This window comes from Tachypleus tridentatus, chromosome 13 (assembly GCF_004210375.1).
Source record: "Tachypleus tridentatus isolate NWPU-2018 chromosome 13, ASM421037v1, whole genome shotgun sequence".
Taxonomy (NCBI): domain Eukaryota; kingdom Metazoa; phylum Arthropoda; class Merostomata; order Xiphosura; family Limulidae; genus Tachypleus; species Tachypleus tridentatus.
The window spans coordinates 116,771,494-116,790,539 of record NC_134837.1 but is presented as its reverse complement, the minus strand read 5'-3'; the positions used below and the strand labels follow the sequence as shown (position 1 = coordinate 116,790,539).

Here is a 19,046-nt window from a genome sequence, read left to right as displayed (position 1 = left end):
TAAACGGAGGGTACTTTCGAACATTCATTGAACAAGTTTACTTGCATGTAAGTAATTACCATAGTTCGTATGTGGTTTTGATATTCAGTCATTTATTATAGTATTTTTCTCATGTGTTAAGACTTCTCTTAAACTGTTAAGTGTTTACAATCAAATCTTGCAGAAGTTGCTTCCCTTTGATAGCAATTTTTATAAAAGATACATTTCTTTTCACATTAAAAGTGAAGAGCAACAAACAATTTTGATTAATTGTAGATTTTTCACAAAATTATATACTTTTATTCAAAGTTATAATTCGAGAATGACGAAATATCAGTTTAAGCGTGTTACAAAACTCCTTTCAAACACTCAAAAGTAAACTATTTATCCATTATATTGAAATTAGTTTATAAGTAGTATATCCTTCTCAGTGTTTTTACATATTGTTTTATTTTTATTTGGGCCTGGTATGCTGAACTGGGGATTGGAAGGTCCAAGGTTTGAACTCAAGATATACAACTGAATATGCTCTGCACTTTTAGCTGTGGATGTATAAAAGTGACTGACCATCTCACTACGTTGTTAGGAGTAGCCACGTGAATGATGAGTGCTACTGATTGACTGCCTATTCTTGGGTCATCTTTCTAAATAAAGTAAGCTTATAAACCTTGATTTTTTTTTTACTGTCCATTCATGTTGATAGGGCTAAATTTGTATATTCACAATTGAAATATTATCCTCTAACTTTTTTGTATGCTTATTTGTTCTTTCTAATGTTACAGACTGGGCAAAGAAGTTGTGCTGGACACAACTTCTTCGTCTTGCTGTGTTATTTTTTTCTGAAATTCAGTCATATGTGGCAATACTGCCTTTTATTTTAACATATTTTAATGGCTTCCATGTCTAAATTTATTTTACAATAGAAAATGTATTTGAATTTTGAAACACTTATAATGATTAATAACTTGCAAACATAATATTGTCTCAATCAATAATAATTAAAATGTTCTTTGAAGGCAACTTACAAAGGAAAATCAGATTTAATTTTAGTTACTTATTGTTTCATGGACCTAAGGAATCAGATGTTGCTCAAAAATATCTAAGTTAATTTGGAAAGAACTTTTCCTTCTATTTTACCATATATTTTTATTTTAATTGTTTTTATTGATTTTATGCTGATACATTATTGATGTTTTAAAAATTTACTTAACTATGTTAAAGAGAATGGAAAAAAAAAAGATATTTTTGAATTTAGTATATATTTCTGTCATCTTTCACTGCAAGAAATTACCAGTAAATATATAAGTATACAAGTTAATGGTGTGCATACTGGTTGAAATATTTATAAGATTAGATATGGATATATGTTTTGAGTATATTGTTTGATATACTTAAAATAATGGATATGAGTGTATTATGTATGTTTCTGGTGTATGTTATAAATAATATCTAAATTACAGGTAAGTATTAGGAACACTATTATGAGTAGTTTATATGAATAATTATTTAGTAAAAAAGAAATGGTGAACAAACATTTTTGGAGAATGTCCAGCTTTATTTTCTTAAAGTGGAATAAAAATATTAATATGAATATTAATATCAAATGTACAGCCATTGATTTTCAGGGCAAGCTTTAAGACAAACAGTTGAAAAAAACAAACAACAAAAACATGACTGATGAAAATAGACCAAAAAATGGCCAGTTGTTTTCTTGAAGCTACAGAAACAACATAATTAGCTAGTTTAAGAGGAAGTTGAGAGAATTGTAAAATTTCATGCAAGATGGAAAAGCTTGAAGAGTGAATTGCACATACATGCAGTTTATATATACATATGCACAAATTCACTAAACTTTATAGGTGTGGTTAAAAAGGCAACAACTGTCATCAAATGAATGGCAGTTGACAAAACATTTATAATATCACATCAGAAGAAATTGATCAGCTATGAAACAAAGCTTATCACAAAGTACTATGAAATACAGTTAAGCAAGATAAACTTGACAAACTACTTTATTTTCATCATTGCACTGGTATGTTAAAAATTACTTGTTATTCAATAAATGTGTACCTAACATCCTTGTTCAAGAAACAGTTTATCTTTGAAACTAATGCAAACACTAACTTCAAATGGTACTAGTAATTTTAGTATCTTGACATTGGATGGAGCATATTTAGTAAACCATGTCTAACCAGATGTTCCAAGCAAATTCTTAACAACTTTAAGATTCTGAGCTTTCTTGACTCAAAAACGTTTATTTGAACATTTAATATTCATTTGCCCTAAAAAAATATTTCCATAGATAAAGCATTATGCAAGCAACATCACTAACTACTAATGAGTTAAGAACAGAATAAACTGATTGCTAAAATAAAATGTCACTTCTATGAGGATGTTTTCAAATAATTCAGAATTCTTATGAATTAAGAATTAAAAATATTTTTCTCCACATCAAATCAGCTGAGTCAGTGTCATATGCAACTTCAAGTTTGATACAAAGATATACTTGGTGACATCACATGTCCCAAGGTAATACCCAAAGATGCATCTCACAAGAAAAGAATACACAATTACATTTCTGAGTGAAAAGAAAATAATATATGTTGATAATCAACCATAAAAAGGTAATACATACATGGCAAAATGTGTCACAATAATATAATACCTGGTGACATCAAGTGTTAAGTGAAAATACCTGTTAGCACCAAGCCACTAAAACATAATACATGATGAACTTGTGTCACAACGAAATATCTGGTGACATTATATCATAAAACAATGACTTCAAGAGTCACAAGAAGTTAGTACCTGATAACATAAAATCAACAAGAAAAAAACAACCTAACTGACATGGTTGTGTGCCATACAAATTTATAAATCCAAGTGACATAGTATGCTGCAAAAAACCAGCAAAACATTGATAAAGAGTCAAAATGCCCTCTTGGCAAGCCCTAGTGTCATTTTCAAATTTTGCATATAATACAGCTTTCAAAATTAAACAGGACACTAGAGTTATGCAAGGTATTTGATTGACTCTTAATAGTGATGTCAACAGATTTTCAAGCCTATTACTGAAAAGTAGTAATCACTGAGTTCACTTAATATCACACGTAACATGAAGAAAAAATAATTTAATCCTAGTAATTGAACATACACAATCAAGCACCATGAGATTTTATCCTATCAAAAATCTCTTTAATAAAAACCCTGCACAACTTGAAGTGTTAATTGCCATTTTGTTTCTATTTCTAATGAACACCTTGATAATACCAATTACAGTAAATTTTACAGCAGAATAAATAAAGACACTATGCAAAATATTCAGTATGTAGTAAACAGGATCGTCATTTTTAACATCTATTGTAAAAATTAAGAAGAAAATTCAGAATAGATCTGTCTATCAAAGATATTATATCATAATGAATCTCTTATGTAATGAATAATATTACAGATGAACATTTATTGTACATTTAACTTGGGTTAACATGTTGGTTATCCCATATAGTCTCTTTCACCTTTTTTTTTAACACAAGTAAAATGTTGGAAAGGACTTGTACTTAATTTAATACTATCAAATCATAATACCATTTTATTTGTCATTCTCTTCTTTACAAAACATCAAGTGCCACATTGGCAATATACCAGATTCATTTATGAAGCAGTTAAGTGTTTTAATGTGAAAGTCAAATCAAAGTAACAACAGCAAATAATCAAAACAGTTACATATAAAGTAACAACTTTCAGTATTTCAAATTTAACAAATGTTTAAGACCCTCCTTCATATCAGTGAATTATAAACAGATATTCTGCATAATTATAACAAATGAGTTTCTACAAAAACACCTTAGCTTGAGATTCTGCTTTATGAAGCTGTAACCCGAAAGACAGCCAGTGTTTTGAAAAACAAAAAAACATAAACACAAAATTGTTTGAAGTTAATGAAGTTTGAAATTCTATTTTAATAGTTAGCATAAGTTGTTTTTTTTCCAACTCAAATATACAAACCTATTGTTTGATATATTTCATAAATTATCCTTCTCTATAATAACTTTAGAAATTGTTATAAACAGTAAATAATTTACATTAAAACTATAAGGAACATGTACTTGTGTTATAGTATAGTCTATTGTCTTACTAATAGGTATTACATTGGTGTTTTTGTTTTTGCCCAAAACATATTAAAACTTTATACAGACAAAATGTAAAAAAATTACACAGCATATGCTGGTGTAAATTTGTTTCTTTTATATTCCTGTCTCCTAATGATTCAATGGTAAAAATCAAGGCTTATAACATTTAAAATATGGTTTTGATGCACGTTGGATAGAATACAGATAGCCTATTGTATAGTTTTTTTTTGCTTAACAATTAACAAACAAAATCTATTCCAGACTGATGGTATAATGATTTACTATATTGGAAATATGATACTGCTAGGCCTTGATTAAGCTGGAAGAAAACAATGCTTGAAAATAATACTTAAAAAGCATAGTGAAGATCAAGATAACAACTGAGTGAACAACATCTGGAGGACATGGAAGAAGGACGGTGTTTTATTGCATAACAAAACAACCCTCTCTTAAACATTTCATTGTAGTTGGGACATACATTTCCCAGCCACAGTGAATGGGTTAAAGTACTGTTATCGCACAGTAATACTAGATCTGAACAACAAAATAAAAGCAGTTTCCTTTGGCCACCTTCAATAATGTTAAACCAAATTAAAATTTCTGTAATTGTCTGAAAATGCTGTTAACTAACACTGAGGGTAATCAACTATAGTTAGTTTTAAAGATTGTTTTCCTACACTAGCTTGTTGAACACATGTTGATATGTGCATATTACCTCTCTTTAGTATGTATATAAATATGATGAATGAATGTAGTTGTATATATTTTTGTGTATACAAATCGTTGAGTATGTTATAGTAAAACAATTATGAATATGCCAATCAGCTAGTCACATGACAACCACAGTTGATATTAAGGTATGATAGAACCATTTAAAATAACTACATTTTACATTATTTGGCATTTTATAGGTAGTGTGAGGCAAACCCAAAATCTATTGCTTTTGGGGAGGGTATGTAACTACCCTTACCAATGCAAAATATTCATACACTCAGATAATGAAGACTTGTTTGTAATGGGGAATTAGAATTTGCAAAATGGGGATATTCCTTGTATGCCATTTAACAACATTGGAAAACAAAGGAATATGGATTAACTTGGGACATCAAAACCCTCCAAAAAAAACCTGCAACAAATCATAACCCAGATGGTCCTCATTAGCACAGCAGTATGCCTTCAGACTTACAATACCATGGTGGGCAGAGCACAGATAGCACATTGTGTAGCTTTGTGCTTAAGTACACAAAAAAACAAAACTACTCCAGCTGTGGCAAGCAAAGCATGACACCGTATAACAGGTAAATCATCCATGAACACAGAGATCATTGTTAAGAGGAAAAAGTACACAACACATTCAAGAAGGACCTTTTTCTGTAAAATCTACATTACTACATAAGTTACATCCATGAAATATCCAGGAAAGGAGGGTCAACTGTAGAAAACTGTAAGAACTGTACCTATCTGTGAGAAAATAACAGAAAACAGTGACATTGAACAAAATATATGTTTATCTTGACAACAAGCCTCACGTCATTTTGTACTGGTCAATTTTTTCACCTAGTGACCAGTATAAAATGGCATGAGGGGCTTATGATTATTTGGTTATTTGCCATATTAAGGATCAGTAGAATGGTACCAGACTAATGTCCTGGACCCTTTACACCATACAGAAATATTGGTTTTATATGGAAATTGGGTCAGCAGATTATGGATTCACTAAGATAAGGATTCTTGTAATATCTCCCATTCAACTGTCATTTGTCATTCTAACAGCTGAATAATGAAATAGTTATTCATGCTTTCCATCAGAAGATGAACTACTCAGATCTCCAGGTGCAGTACTGATGGATGTCTGAGGAATCACATTATCAAAAAGGGCACTGGTTTTGAAACTATCATATTTATAGATTGGGAGGGTCATAAAAATGACAGCATTTTGCAATAGAAACTATGCTGTTATGCTATAGTCAGATAGAGCATGACCAGGTACAATGACATGGAGTGTAACAATGTGATTAAACTCAAAATCATTGTAAAATAACATACCCTAATCCTCTTTAGTATTAATGTACAAAAAACAGTTTTATATCACATACACTGACCAGCTAAGAACTACAGTTTTGAGCAATGTTAGCTTCATCAGGCAAGCTAGATCAATAATACTGCCACCTAACAAAGTTTCTTGTGGCTTTAAGGCTAGAATACAGAATAGTGTTATTTTTGGTTGTTCACATATTTATAAAGTGTTTAAGTCATTAACAGTCATATTGTTTTCAACACAACCTTCTCTGTTAGACCTATTGGTCATGTTTAAATTTCACATTTTACTCAACCATATAAAATTGAAAAAAATCCAATTTGCAAATAGTCATTGTTTAGGGTAATTAGACATCTAAGATAAACCTTTAATCTTTTTTTTAAACATAAATTTATGGTAAAGTAACCACTACTCAGAATAATATATCCTTTAGTACATACTTTTTTTCTGCATATAAGCTTTGGAAGAAAGAAATTAAATTTTTTTTTAATTTGTAAATATTTCTAATGTTTATCTCTTAGTTAAACTGTGATTGAAATTAAGGATAAGTGGAACATATATATGTTTTGTGTTTTATAATGTATGTTTAGTATGTTTCAATCACTGGATGTATTTTCAATCTGAAGCAAAATTAAAATGAAGGGTTTTATAGCTTGCAGGTGCATAATGTCAGAAAAAGGAAATTTCATGCATATCAAAATACCTCAAGGTTCTCTATTGAAATTATAGCTTCAACTCAAAATGTCTGATAAACCTGCAAAAAAAATGTGTCATTGATAATGTACAAAACAACAACTACTAGAACAGGTTTAAACCTGTTTTTTAGACTAGACTAACAAACGTAAATACTGCACAGAGTTATATTTTTAATGTATTTACAATGCTTTCTTGGTCAAGATGAAATGATGTAAGTCATTGATTTTTTAGAAAGCACTTGTTAAGAAAATAGAAAATGTTTGAAACCTTTTAAAACATAAAAAAAATTCTGTTTCTTCAACCTTTTCCTATAAAAATGCTGCTGAGTCATAAAGAAAATTACAGTATTTAGTGTACTGATATAAAGTATTGAACCATATGCAGACTTCTTTATCTATACATTCTTAAGTTGAAAAATAAAAGAATTAAACCAACAAAACATGTTTTACTATTTATCTACAGCAGTCAGTTGAGCTATGTGCAGTTAAATTTATTGTCAGTTGGCAAAGTATGAAAACCTCACAGAGTATGACACTCAAAAATGACTTGCACTAGCCACACAAACATTAAATATGTTTGTTTTATAATCATTTGAATTAACACAAGTTAATTCTTCTATAGTAACATTTAGTGGATGTTACACTTTATCTAACAACCTTCTCTGGATACAGCAAGAAGACTGTTATGGCATTATCACATTGTACTTGCATATCCCTTAGCACTGCCCACATTTCCCAATAATAACCCTGATTCTTATTTAACTAAGATTAAAATCCATTACTTCAGGGTTATATTTAAGGCAACTCATAAGCCAAAATGTATTCATTATGAGAAACTTAGAAAAATCTGAAGTAATTCTGGTCTGGAAAGTGCACAGCAGCTACACAGTGTGATATACACTTTCATTTGCTTTCCTAACAAGGTCCAATAAAAGTCCTCATTATTATTGATTTCTGTGTGAAAATAAATTAATTCTTTAAAATTCCCAGCCCTCTTCTTTCTTCTGATCATCTTTGGAGTTAGCTTTACTATTATTCTTGTGTTCTTCTCTATCTTCTTCATCAACATCCCAACTTTCAACTTTATCTTTTAAACATCTCTCAAGCCTTTCAATATTGTGCTTTCTATCAGTTTTAATGCTTCTTTTAAGCTCCTCTTCTTCAGATATCATTAATTTTTCACTGGAAAAATCACTCACTGTACACTTATCAAGTTGCTGTCCTTTGTCCCTGTAATTTAAAACCTGGCCATCTGGAACTGGGGTTGGCTCAATCCGCACTGTATGCTCCTTAGGCAGATGAAGACCAAGGTTTCTAGTTTGAAGAACACAGACTCCATTTATTATCTCTTTATCTTTCGCATTTTGTAATTCCTCCTCCTCATCATCATTGTCTTCATTCTCACTGCACAGATCACTTTCAGGAGATACCTCCAGACCAGGGTCCACCCACTGTGGCATTGCTGGTTTCCTCCTGTTACTGCTACTAGTTGGTGTTATTGTTATTTGTTTCAAGTCTTCTTGCTCTTGAGATACACTGTTTGGAGACAAGGATGTTGGTTGGTCATCTAGTGATTCTCTATCACTGCTTTCTGATAAGCCTCTCTCAAGAGAATAACTAGAGTCTTCATTTTGTTCACTGTTTGAGTGCTCATCAGTTCCAACACTTGCACTTTCTGAAGTACAGTGAAACCTAAAAGTATTGTTACTTCTTCGAGGGAAATGTTGACTAGACATACTCAAGTCTAAAGTACCGGAATCATCATTTTGAGCAGAGAGTGGTGAAATGTTTTGATAGGAGGAGCACATCTTCTGTCCTTTACCTTTTTCTCGGGCTAATTCTGCAAGTCGATGATCTAACATCATCCGAAATTGTACAGGATCAAAATTTGTACTGTCTTTAGCACCTGAAGAAATTATATGTGTTCCACTGTCATTAGACCTATAGTCATCATAAGTGATCAAAGGCTGTTGCTTAAGACGCATGCGATGATTATGAAACCAGTTGGTTATTGTCCGGACTGGTAAGTCAAGCTCACTGGATAAATACTCTAATGTTGATGTACTTGGGTAAGGATCCAAGGAAAATGCTAAACGAAGTGCTTCTTTTTGTTCATCAGAAAATAAAATTCTTGGTTTCTTGACAGACAAATATGGTGATGGAGGAGGGAGATCATAATTAAGTAGATGGTTATTATGAGGAGACTGATTAAATAGGTGGTTATTATGAGGAGACTGATGAGTATCTGAGTCTATGTTGTTTCTTTTTCTTTTATTAGCTGTAAAAAGTAAAAAGAAGAAAAAATTAAGTTATAAAAATATGAGCTAAATAAACTGTTACGTAAAAACAAATACTTAGTTATTAACATTTGTGAATAATACTAAAACTTACACAGCACATCAACTTTTAATGTAGAGTATTTTTTGTTTTGCGCATTTTTCAAAAATGATAAAATACAAAAATATCAAAATAGCTGTTTATGTTAAAGAAATGAATTCAAGTTATATATCAGTGAAAAAATAATGAGTGAATTTCTGATAAAGAAAACTATAATGTACAAATTAAGAATGAAAGGTAAGAAATAAGTAGTATTTTGTTTTGATGTTTTATCATCTTTCTGTTTCTAAAACATAAGCTACTTGGTTCATCTAACTTCAAATTATAGAAATTGTATTTCATAATACTTAATGATATGTAATACTTCTATTTCATTTTGTGAAAAGTTACTGGAATTTAATTCTGATTTGTTAAAAGTAATATTATATTTTACACACATTGTTGATTATTAAACAACTGACTGAATTGAATTAAATTATTAACTTAATTACTCAGCTAGATATTTGCATTAAAATTTACTTTTTAATTAAAAAAAACTCTCATACCTTCTCTTCTTTGATTTTTAATAACTTGTAGCCTTTCTATATTTAGTGGATCATTTAACCATAGCTGCATACGAATAAAAGGCTCTCGACCTTTAATACTAAGCATGTGCCACGGCTTTGGTTTTGATAGCAACTCACTAACAGATCCTTGAGATAGACCTAGCACCACTTCACCAAAAATCTGTAATAAAATGGAATTAAAAAATGTTTAACATTATAAAAGTAAGAATGTATAAACTAATATGAAGAATGTGTAACTAATATGAAGAATGTATAAACTAAAATGAAGAATGTATAAACTAATATGAAGAATGTGTAACTAATATGAAGAATGTGTTGACTAATATGAAGAATATGTAGACTAATATGAAGAATGTATAGACTAAATAATTTTAAATGTTTATTGTTAATTATTTAAGTCTGTGATTTTCTGAACTACTATTATCTTGAAACAGACCAGATACTATTCAAATAGTGAGAAGGCCAGTGTGTAAAGTAGAACAATAAATGTTACAAGAAACAATCTGATTAAAAAATTCACAGGTTATTGCAGCAGACTGAAGATCTCAAAACCATAACATGATGTTTTGGGACAGCATGGAACCTATTGGCCCATTAAGGCTGTTCTATCCTCTAAATTAAATTAAAATAATTTTTTGAAAAGCTTAGAGTTCTTTTATCATTCATATGCTTATCAAGCTTTCTATTAAAGTCACTTAAATTTACTGCCTCTACAATATCAAAAGGCAACCCATTCCAAAAGCCAATCACTCTGTTATAAAAATGACACTGTTCTGGCAGAAGATGTCTCCTACCCTGCCAAAATTTATATTTGTGTCCCCTAGTCCTATTATTCTCACTGTTAAATATGAAAAAAGATGATGAATCAAGACTGATCATTCCCTTAACAATCTTAAACACCTCAATGAGATCCTCCCTAACTCTTCTGTTTTCAAGAGAATAGAAATTGAAATATTTCAGCCTTTCCTCATATGACAACTCCTCCATCTCATGCACCATTTTAGTAACCCTTTTCTGAACCATTTCCAACAATGTGATGTCTTTTCTAAGGTAAGGAGTCTAAGATTAAACACAATATTCCAAATGTAGCCTAATCAGTGACCTGTACAATGAAATTGTAACTTCTTTAGACTTGTAATCAGAAATTCTGTAGTTACAACCTAAAATCCTATTTGGACTACCACTAGCAACACCACACTGTTTGGATGGCTTTACATACTGGTGAACTATTACACCAAGATCCCTTTCCTTCATAAGACTGTTAAGGTTATTTTCCCTCCAAATTGTATTTATAATTCAAAATATGATAATCCACATGCATTATTTTGCACTTATTATAATTAAAACCCATCTGTCATTTATTTGCCTAACTCACTAAATGATCTAAATCCTTTTGTAATTGAACAGTATCATCTCCACAGCTAGCAACAGCCAAGACCTTAATATCATCTGCAAATTTAAGTAAATGATTATCTATTTCCTCATCTATGTCACTGATGTAATTCAAAAATAACAAAGGTCCTAACACTTAACCCTGTGACATTAATCCAGGTTGACTGAAGTCCATTTGTAACAACCCTCTTTCTTCCATCCAGCCATTCTTCTATCCAGTTTTGCTAACTTATTCCCCACATCTATAGAAATATTGATTTTAGAAGCCCTTTATGTGTCACCTTGTGAAATGCTTTCTGAGAATTCAAATATACCAAATATACACACTATCCTCATATGCAAAAGCAATAACCTTTTCAGAAAAATGACAAAAGATTTTTCCTTAGTGAAACCATGTTGACTATCCAATAAAATTCTAAACTTTGTGAAATGACTTTGCAAACCATCTTTAAACAGACTTTCCAAAACTTTTCTCACAACTAATGAAAGACTAAGGGGTCAATAATTACTTGGACACTTTTAATCACCTCCCTTAAAAAGAGGAGTGATAACAGTTAATTTTCAATCCTCTGGTACCTCCCAACTAATCTAGGACTGACATGTCCAATCTCCAACCTTTAAAACCATTGGAGAAATATTATCTGGACTATCAGCCTTATTGTTATTTGAACTTTCCTTTTTTATTTTTAAACCAGCTCAGAATTAATGGAGTCATCTCGTTTGATCTTGTTGGCATTTATCAACTGTTCAAGATGTGGAATACTGCTTAAATCTTTTTTTAGTAATAACCAGAGAAAAAGGAAAATATAATAACCCAGCCATCTCATAACCATCTGATACTAGCCTTCCTTTATTATCCCTCAAGGGCTTTACCCCCATTCTAATATTTTGATTACCCTTGATGTATTTAAAGAAATCCTTACTGTTAATTTTTACGTTTTCAGCCAGCCTTTTTTTTTCATATATCCTTTTTGATGTCCTAATTTCCTGTTTCATCAACTCTCTTGATCTTCTACAATCTTCTAAAAATCCTGTCATAACAGTCAATTTAAATTTCTAAAATTTATGATGCTTTTCTTTAATTTTTTCTCTTAAACACTTCGCGAACCAACCTAGTTTTTTACTTACAGCTACCCTTTTCTTTCAATAAGGAATATGTTTACCTTGAATATTTAAAAATTTTAAAAATATTCCATATTTGCTCACTGTCTCCAAATTATGCAGCTGCCCAATTCACAAGATTCAATTCTTGTTGCATCCCTTCAAAATTTGCTTTTTGAACTTCTTATTCCTGACTTCTGTATGCAGCAAAACATGAAACCTAACACAGCAATTATCACTTGTACGAAGGTGTTCTCCAATTTTCACCATCTTGATTATTTGTATATTTGCAGTTAGTAATAAATCTAAAATAGCATTGCTTTTACTTGGTTCTTTGAATAACTGGTTAAAAAAAACAATCATAAACAGTTTCAAAAACTTCTTTCTCTCATGGTTTGACAAACATTTCCCAATCTATATGCCCAAAATTAAAATCCCATTAATTAAGATTTCATTAATGGCTGAGATCTTAATCTCATTGTGAAGTTTCTCACTAATTGCATCATGATCATTTGGTGATCTGTAACAAGTTCCCACTAAAAGTATCAGATGTTATGTTCACCAACTGTCAGTTAGAGTTTTACTTATGCTTCTTAATAGTATATATGGATAATGTTTTTTTATTGAACTTATGATTCTTCTACAGTAGGTGTCTGTGACTTGTTGGCAGTAAATTTAAAAAAGTAAATGAACAGCACTCACTTCATTTGTTTTCAAAATTATATATGTTCAGAATTAGTTAAATGTGTGAAAAAATTCTTTACATTATAGGTGATCATAGGCTTGTCATAAACATTATACAATTCTCTTCTTGTCAAAAGTCCACTTAGGTCTATTCATTTGGTTTAGATTTTAAGTTCACAATCCAAACTATTTTTCTTTATTACAACTGCCCCACTGTCCAAGCACACTCCATTTATGTTTTGTCAAATTACCACAGTCGTATCTTATATTTCTAAAATTTTCTGCCCCTTTTTTACACTTAGGCCTACTTCCAAATAATTATTTATCTATTTCCAAAGTCCACACAGACCATTTCAATTACCTTAGAACTCTCTTTGAAAACATAAACTATTATTCTTAACTCTTTAAACACCATTAGTCTCACTCTAATAGATATTAACTGTTACATCTTCTTTCTCTGTCCAAATGTTTCTTTTACTTTTTTTGTTTACTATTTTCCACTCATCTCACACTATTTATATATTTAATACTAAATTATATACTCACTATATATACTCAATGTCATACATTTCACATGACATTCTATAAACTCAACATCAATGTTATAAACACGACGTATGACTCTTATCAAGTTACTTAACTAAACTTCTCATGACATTAATTTTAAATATTTGCTTCTAACTCTCTTGTTATATATAATATCTATACTAAATCTTTATCATTCATATCAATCAACAAAAACCCAAACTGATTCAATATCCTTGCTGTTATCTTAGATATCCTCAACTTCAACAGGATGTAACTTACATTTTACATATAAAGCCACTCCTCCCAACTTTAATACTCTTTCTCTGTTAAATAGTTTGTAACCTTGTATTTCAATAAAATTTCCATCATCAAAATCATTCATGTTTATTTAACTCATTATATCAGAATCCTCCATTCCTACCCATGCTGGTTAGAGATCTTACTTACACTGTATATTATTACTGTAGAAAAAAAATTGATAATATTTATCCTGTGTAAAAGTAATGAAATGACTAGACAACAATACTCTGTGAAATAGTAGTACAGCTTTGAATAGTTTTGATACTCACAGAAACTGCTTATATTGTTCTTGAAAAAAAAAAGAATACAGCTTTGGATAGTTTTGATACTCACAGAAACTGCTTATATTGTTCTTGAAAAAAAAGGAAGGAGGAAATTCTTATTCATTCAATCAAGATTAAAAAGTTTATACAAAACTCAAAATGTTTTGTCAAGGTCTATTATTTTTATTACTAATTTAGGTTTGGGAACAAGCCAAAGAAAGTTAACACATGTTGGCTGAAGTAGATATGATTCAGAAAAAGACCACTACAGTAGTGTCTAAAATTTCTCTCAACTTGCCTTCTTATTCAAATTTTGAACTCAGTTTTACCTGTATTTTAAACTATAAGTGACTTACACACTCAACAAATTTAGCAAACATATACAGATGTCATAAAATTGTAAAGAACAAAGTTTTTATTAATACATATGTTGAAACAAAACTGTCTTACCTTCTGACCTATATTTTGAGCCATTAGTGTATCTTTTATTTTTGAAGTGATGTCCTGAGTATCAATATCAGTGGTTAAAGCTGCCATCTCATACACAGTAGGATGCAAGTACAGCATAGATTGAGAACTGTGGTGTAGTTTTCTTGAGCTAATTGGCATACTCTGTGTTGTAGAGACATTGCAGGATAAGATGGTGTTTGTTTTGGAAATACTTGCTAGATATTCTGGAGTGGAAGAAGTAGACTGTTGCAAGTCTGCAGGTGAAGCAAAGTTGGAGTTTAGAAGCGTCTGGCTTCTGTCTAATTGTTTGGGTACTATTGCTGGTTCGATTGACTGTTGTGGTAATTTCATAGAGGCTGCTAAGACAGAAACATATATTTTCAAGAATTAAAAATTTCTAATAAAATCTTAAAAAGAATAGGAAAAAAGAGGAATAATTTAAATGATATATTTTCTTTGACTTTTGAAGAAAATGAAAAGCTCTCCAGTGGCACAACAGTATGTCTGCCAACTCACTGTGCTAGAAACCTGGTCTCGATGTCTGTGGTGGGCAGAGCAAAGTTAGCACATTGTGTAGCGTTGTGCTTAATTTCAAACAAAAAGAAAACAAATCAGAGTGTTAAAATTATTAATAATAGAATTCTTATAAATAGAAAAACAAATTATTAAATCTCAAGTTAACCTTAATTATATGAAACAAATTGGGAAGATTCAACGCTTCTTGTTGGAAAATCATTTTATTCCTTTAATTCAATTATATTTATTAATTTAACCACAAGATCAAAATCACAACACTACTGTTGCTGTATTATCCTTATTGAATGACATTTTTATATATTTGTAGCCTGGCAATATACTCACTTCCATAATTTCTTTATTAAATCAGGTTTAAAATTCATGCTAAAGAAGTAACTATGAAAAAGAATTCAAAGTGAGGCAAGAATTTAAATAACCTTACCAGGTGAGCTGCTAGTGCCACCAAAGCCTGCTGTTCGCATCAACTTTTCTGGAGGAATTTTGTACTGAGATGCTACCAGCTTGTGAACTGCATTTTCATCTTCAAGGAATATTTTCATACGAATAAATGGTTCTCGGCCCTTTTGTGTGAGCATGTGCCAGGGCTTAGGTCTTGCCAGCAGATCAGACACTGAACCTTGTGAAAGCCCCAGTACATTTTCACCAAACAACCTCTGACTTATTGAATACTGACTTAATTGTTCTTTCACCTGTAAAGTATATTCAAAATTACTGTTACATTAAATTGGTTAATATAAATATTTAAAATAAACTTTGAAATATGAAAGGTTAAACTTTATTTTAAAATACTGTTCTGAATTGAAATCATTCTTATTGTAAATTAAGCTGCACTTACAATAGTTCTGCTCATACATTTTTATATTACAATTTTTTTTTCTTATTAGGTTGTTTTGAGGATAATAAATACACTTTCTTACTTTAGTATGGAAAGTGAAGTAATAAAATTTAATACATTTTAATGTACTTTTCTATTAAAACAAAAAATGGCTCACATTTTTCACAATCTCTTCAGTGTTTAGGTTGTTATAGAGATCAAACTGCTGTTGTGTAATAGGTGGAAGAATTGCTTTTGTGGGCCTCTGTGGGGTGGTTGAAACACTTGTTAAAGATGACTGAGTAAGAAGTGAGTTTGTGATGGATTGCATCTGTTGTAGAGGAGATGCCGAACTGGACAGATCTTCACTGGAATTGGGCATTTCAGTAAGAGACATTATGGAGTTTGGAGGGAGAAGGGTAGAGCTACAATGATTAGAAACTGCTACAGAAGCAGGACTGTTTCCTGTTTCAGTTTTTGGTTGCACCAAAGAGAAAGCACTACCATGATGATGTGGACTTTCTACTTCTGAAAAACTGTCTCTTTTCTGTCTATTTCGTGATTGAAGTGTGGCATCAATGGGAACTTCCTGCCGAGGGTAAGAACTTGCTACACTGATTGGATGATGGATGTTTGTCAAAGGTGTACAAACACTACTGTTCACCAAAGCTGAAGTTGAACTCAGCTGAGCAAGATCACTAGTACCTAGAGGGATGATTTGGGAAATATGAGAAAGTTCTTTGTGATAGATCCTAAGAGCATGCCTAATCTCTTCCTGTGTGCGTTCATACTGCTCATTAGGTAAACGGAAATATTCTTGTACTCTCTGACCCATAAGTTTGGTCAACTCCTCTTGATAGATCTTTGCTACCATCTCTTGTGGTATGTCATCAGTATCAAACTTTCTAGATCTCCGCAAACTGGTAGAATTAAAATAATCTTTATGGCTATTGCTACTGTTATGTAATGTTTGACTCTCTCTACCTTCTACTTCTATACCACCACCTTCATCTCGTTTACCTTCTTCCTCTGATCTTACAGTACCACCAATATTCTGTGGAGAATATTCTGTGCTTCCATTATGGTGTGGACTCATCCTGTTCTTGTTTTTGGAATTAAGCATTGCAGTTTGTGCTTCATTCAATATTTGTGCAATTCGCTCCTCTGCACCAGGATCCTCTTGTTTATTTGATGGAAGCCCATAGTCTTTTCCTGTAAAAAAAATTTCACCAGCTAGAAAATTCATACAAAAGAGTATAAAACTGGTTATGATCATACTGGATATGTTAACATCTTCAATGACTTTTACAAAATGTATAACTAATGCAAAAAGAAAGCAGTTATAAAACAAAGTACCAAATGGCTATATTTAATAATGAACATGGCTTAATGAGATGCATGCTTTAACATACTCTTCTAACATGTGAAAACACTGCATATGTTTATGTTACTGTGCAACAAAATTATTGGAAGTTAATGCTAAAAGGATATAACAACTCAAAAGCAGCTAGGAAAATAAAATAGACAGTTTTCATGAGTAAAGCAAATCATTCAAAGCAAAAAATCTAATAATCTAAAATCAAAGATATTCATTTATAACATCAGTGGAATCAACAACTTTTTATTGAACCCTACATTTAATATGATGTATTTTTTTCCTGACACATTTTACCTAAAACAATAAATCTGTTAGAACACTTTGAAGGTTTTATAGTACATCTAAAACAACCTGTGTACAAATATCTTCATAGCTCTTTCACAGTACTTTTTGGGGGATGGGGCATTTTGTAGTACTGCACCTAACACATTTTTGTGTATTTTATAGTGGTACATCTAACACAGTTGCTGTAAGAGTACCTTTTTTATGTGCTATAAAGTAGTGTATATAATACAACTACTGTTAAGAATGTGTTTTAGAGTACTTCATTATATCATATATAACACACCATATTTAAAAATACAATCTTGGCTATATTATAGTATCATATCCAACATGACTGTCTATTTCAACAAATTAAATGTTGACATTCTCATGTAATAAATAATCCTTCTTATTTTGAAGTTTTAACTTTTTTATCCCTTCTATTTTAAAACTGAGCCCCTATCTGTGATTTATAATTACAGGTATTTTATCTAACAGTACATGTATTATTCATAATAATAAAAATTAGGTAATTTAAGGATACATCAAATATGTAATTACCTGATTTCTGCAATAACTAGATTATGGAAGATGTGTTGGAAGGACTTGTTGTGAATGGAGTAAAGAAGCCAATACACAGTTAGAAAATATGAGTAATAAAACACTTTATTTATGACGTTAACATAAGAAGAAGGTGTAGAGATGTTGGTTGTCAAGAAGGAACTATTGAAGAAATTGTGAATTAAAAGTAAAATGAAGAAATAATGTGTAATAGATTTGAAATAAGTGAAAGAGAAAAACTGTAATTAATTTAAAAAGAAATGAGAAGAAACTATTATGTGAAATGAAAATTCAACCATATATTACCAGCAAGTTGGTAAAAGATACAGGAATGAGGCCATAACTTCATATGCTAATCTCGAACCCTTTTAAGTTAGAAGTGAATATATTTTAGAAATGCCAAAATTGTATTCACTATTTTCCTTCAGCTTGTAGGTGATCAATTAGAATACTGAAGAAAAAGAATCCAGAAATCTCTATTCTCCTTTTGACTGTCATAGAACAGTTCCATATCAGCAATGTAAACTTAGACACATTACAACTATCCTATGAAACAGTATAGTTCCATGATTACGTCCCGCTAAGTGAAGCATAAGGTTAAATTTATCATGATTTCAATTGGAAATGTGTTTAAAATACATGCAGTAAGAAAGATTGTAGTACTTGCACACTTCTTGTCCCTGATTTTAAGATCGACTAATTTCAATTTAAAAATAAGCAGACTCGATGGAAAGACAACAAAATGGCGAGATAATGCACTACATAAACTTCACCTACACAACTTGTAGATGCAAAAAATATCCTTAATTTTCACATAAACTTGTCAAATGTAGCAATGAAAACACTTTCAAACTACAATACATACAGATTATATGCCCCCTCCCCCCCGTGGCACAGAGGAAAGTCTGCAGACTTAAAATGCTAAAAACTGGGTTTTGATACCTGTGGTGGAAACAGCATAGATAGATCACTGTGTAGCTTTGTGCTAAACTAAAGACAAATACAAAAACATACAGATCATACAAAATA

General features: G+C 31.0%; 1 protein-coding gene across 25 annotated transcripts in view; it reads right to left on the bottom strand.

Annotated features, from left to right (window-relative positions):
- Positions 1–1,513: 1,513 nt before the first annotated feature.
- LOC143240755 (homeobox protein cut-like) overlaps positions 1,514–19,046 on the bottom strand; it is a 181,597-nt gene continuing 164,064 nt past the window's right edge. For 22 of the 25 annotated variants that reach the window (XM_076483718.1, XM_076483739.1, XM_076483721.1 and 19 more), the window contains 5 exons: positions 15,993–17,026; positions 15,422–15,689; positions 14,464–14,822; positions 9,725–9,905; positions 1,514–9,120 (listed from right to left, as the gene is read on the bottom strand). In XM_076483718.1, the coding sequence (XP_076339833.1) occupies positions 7,820–9,120; positions 9,725–9,905; positions 14,464–14,822; positions 15,422–15,689; positions 15,993–17,026 (3,143 nt within the window). In that variant the 3' untranslated portion in view covers positions 1,514–7,819. The remainder of the gene's footprint in view (positions 9,121–9,724; positions 9,906–14,463; positions 14,823–15,421; positions 15,690–15,992; positions 17,027–19,046) is intronic. The other 3 variants (XM_076483737.1, XM_076483738.1, XM_076483716.1) reach the window with 1 other exon arrangement.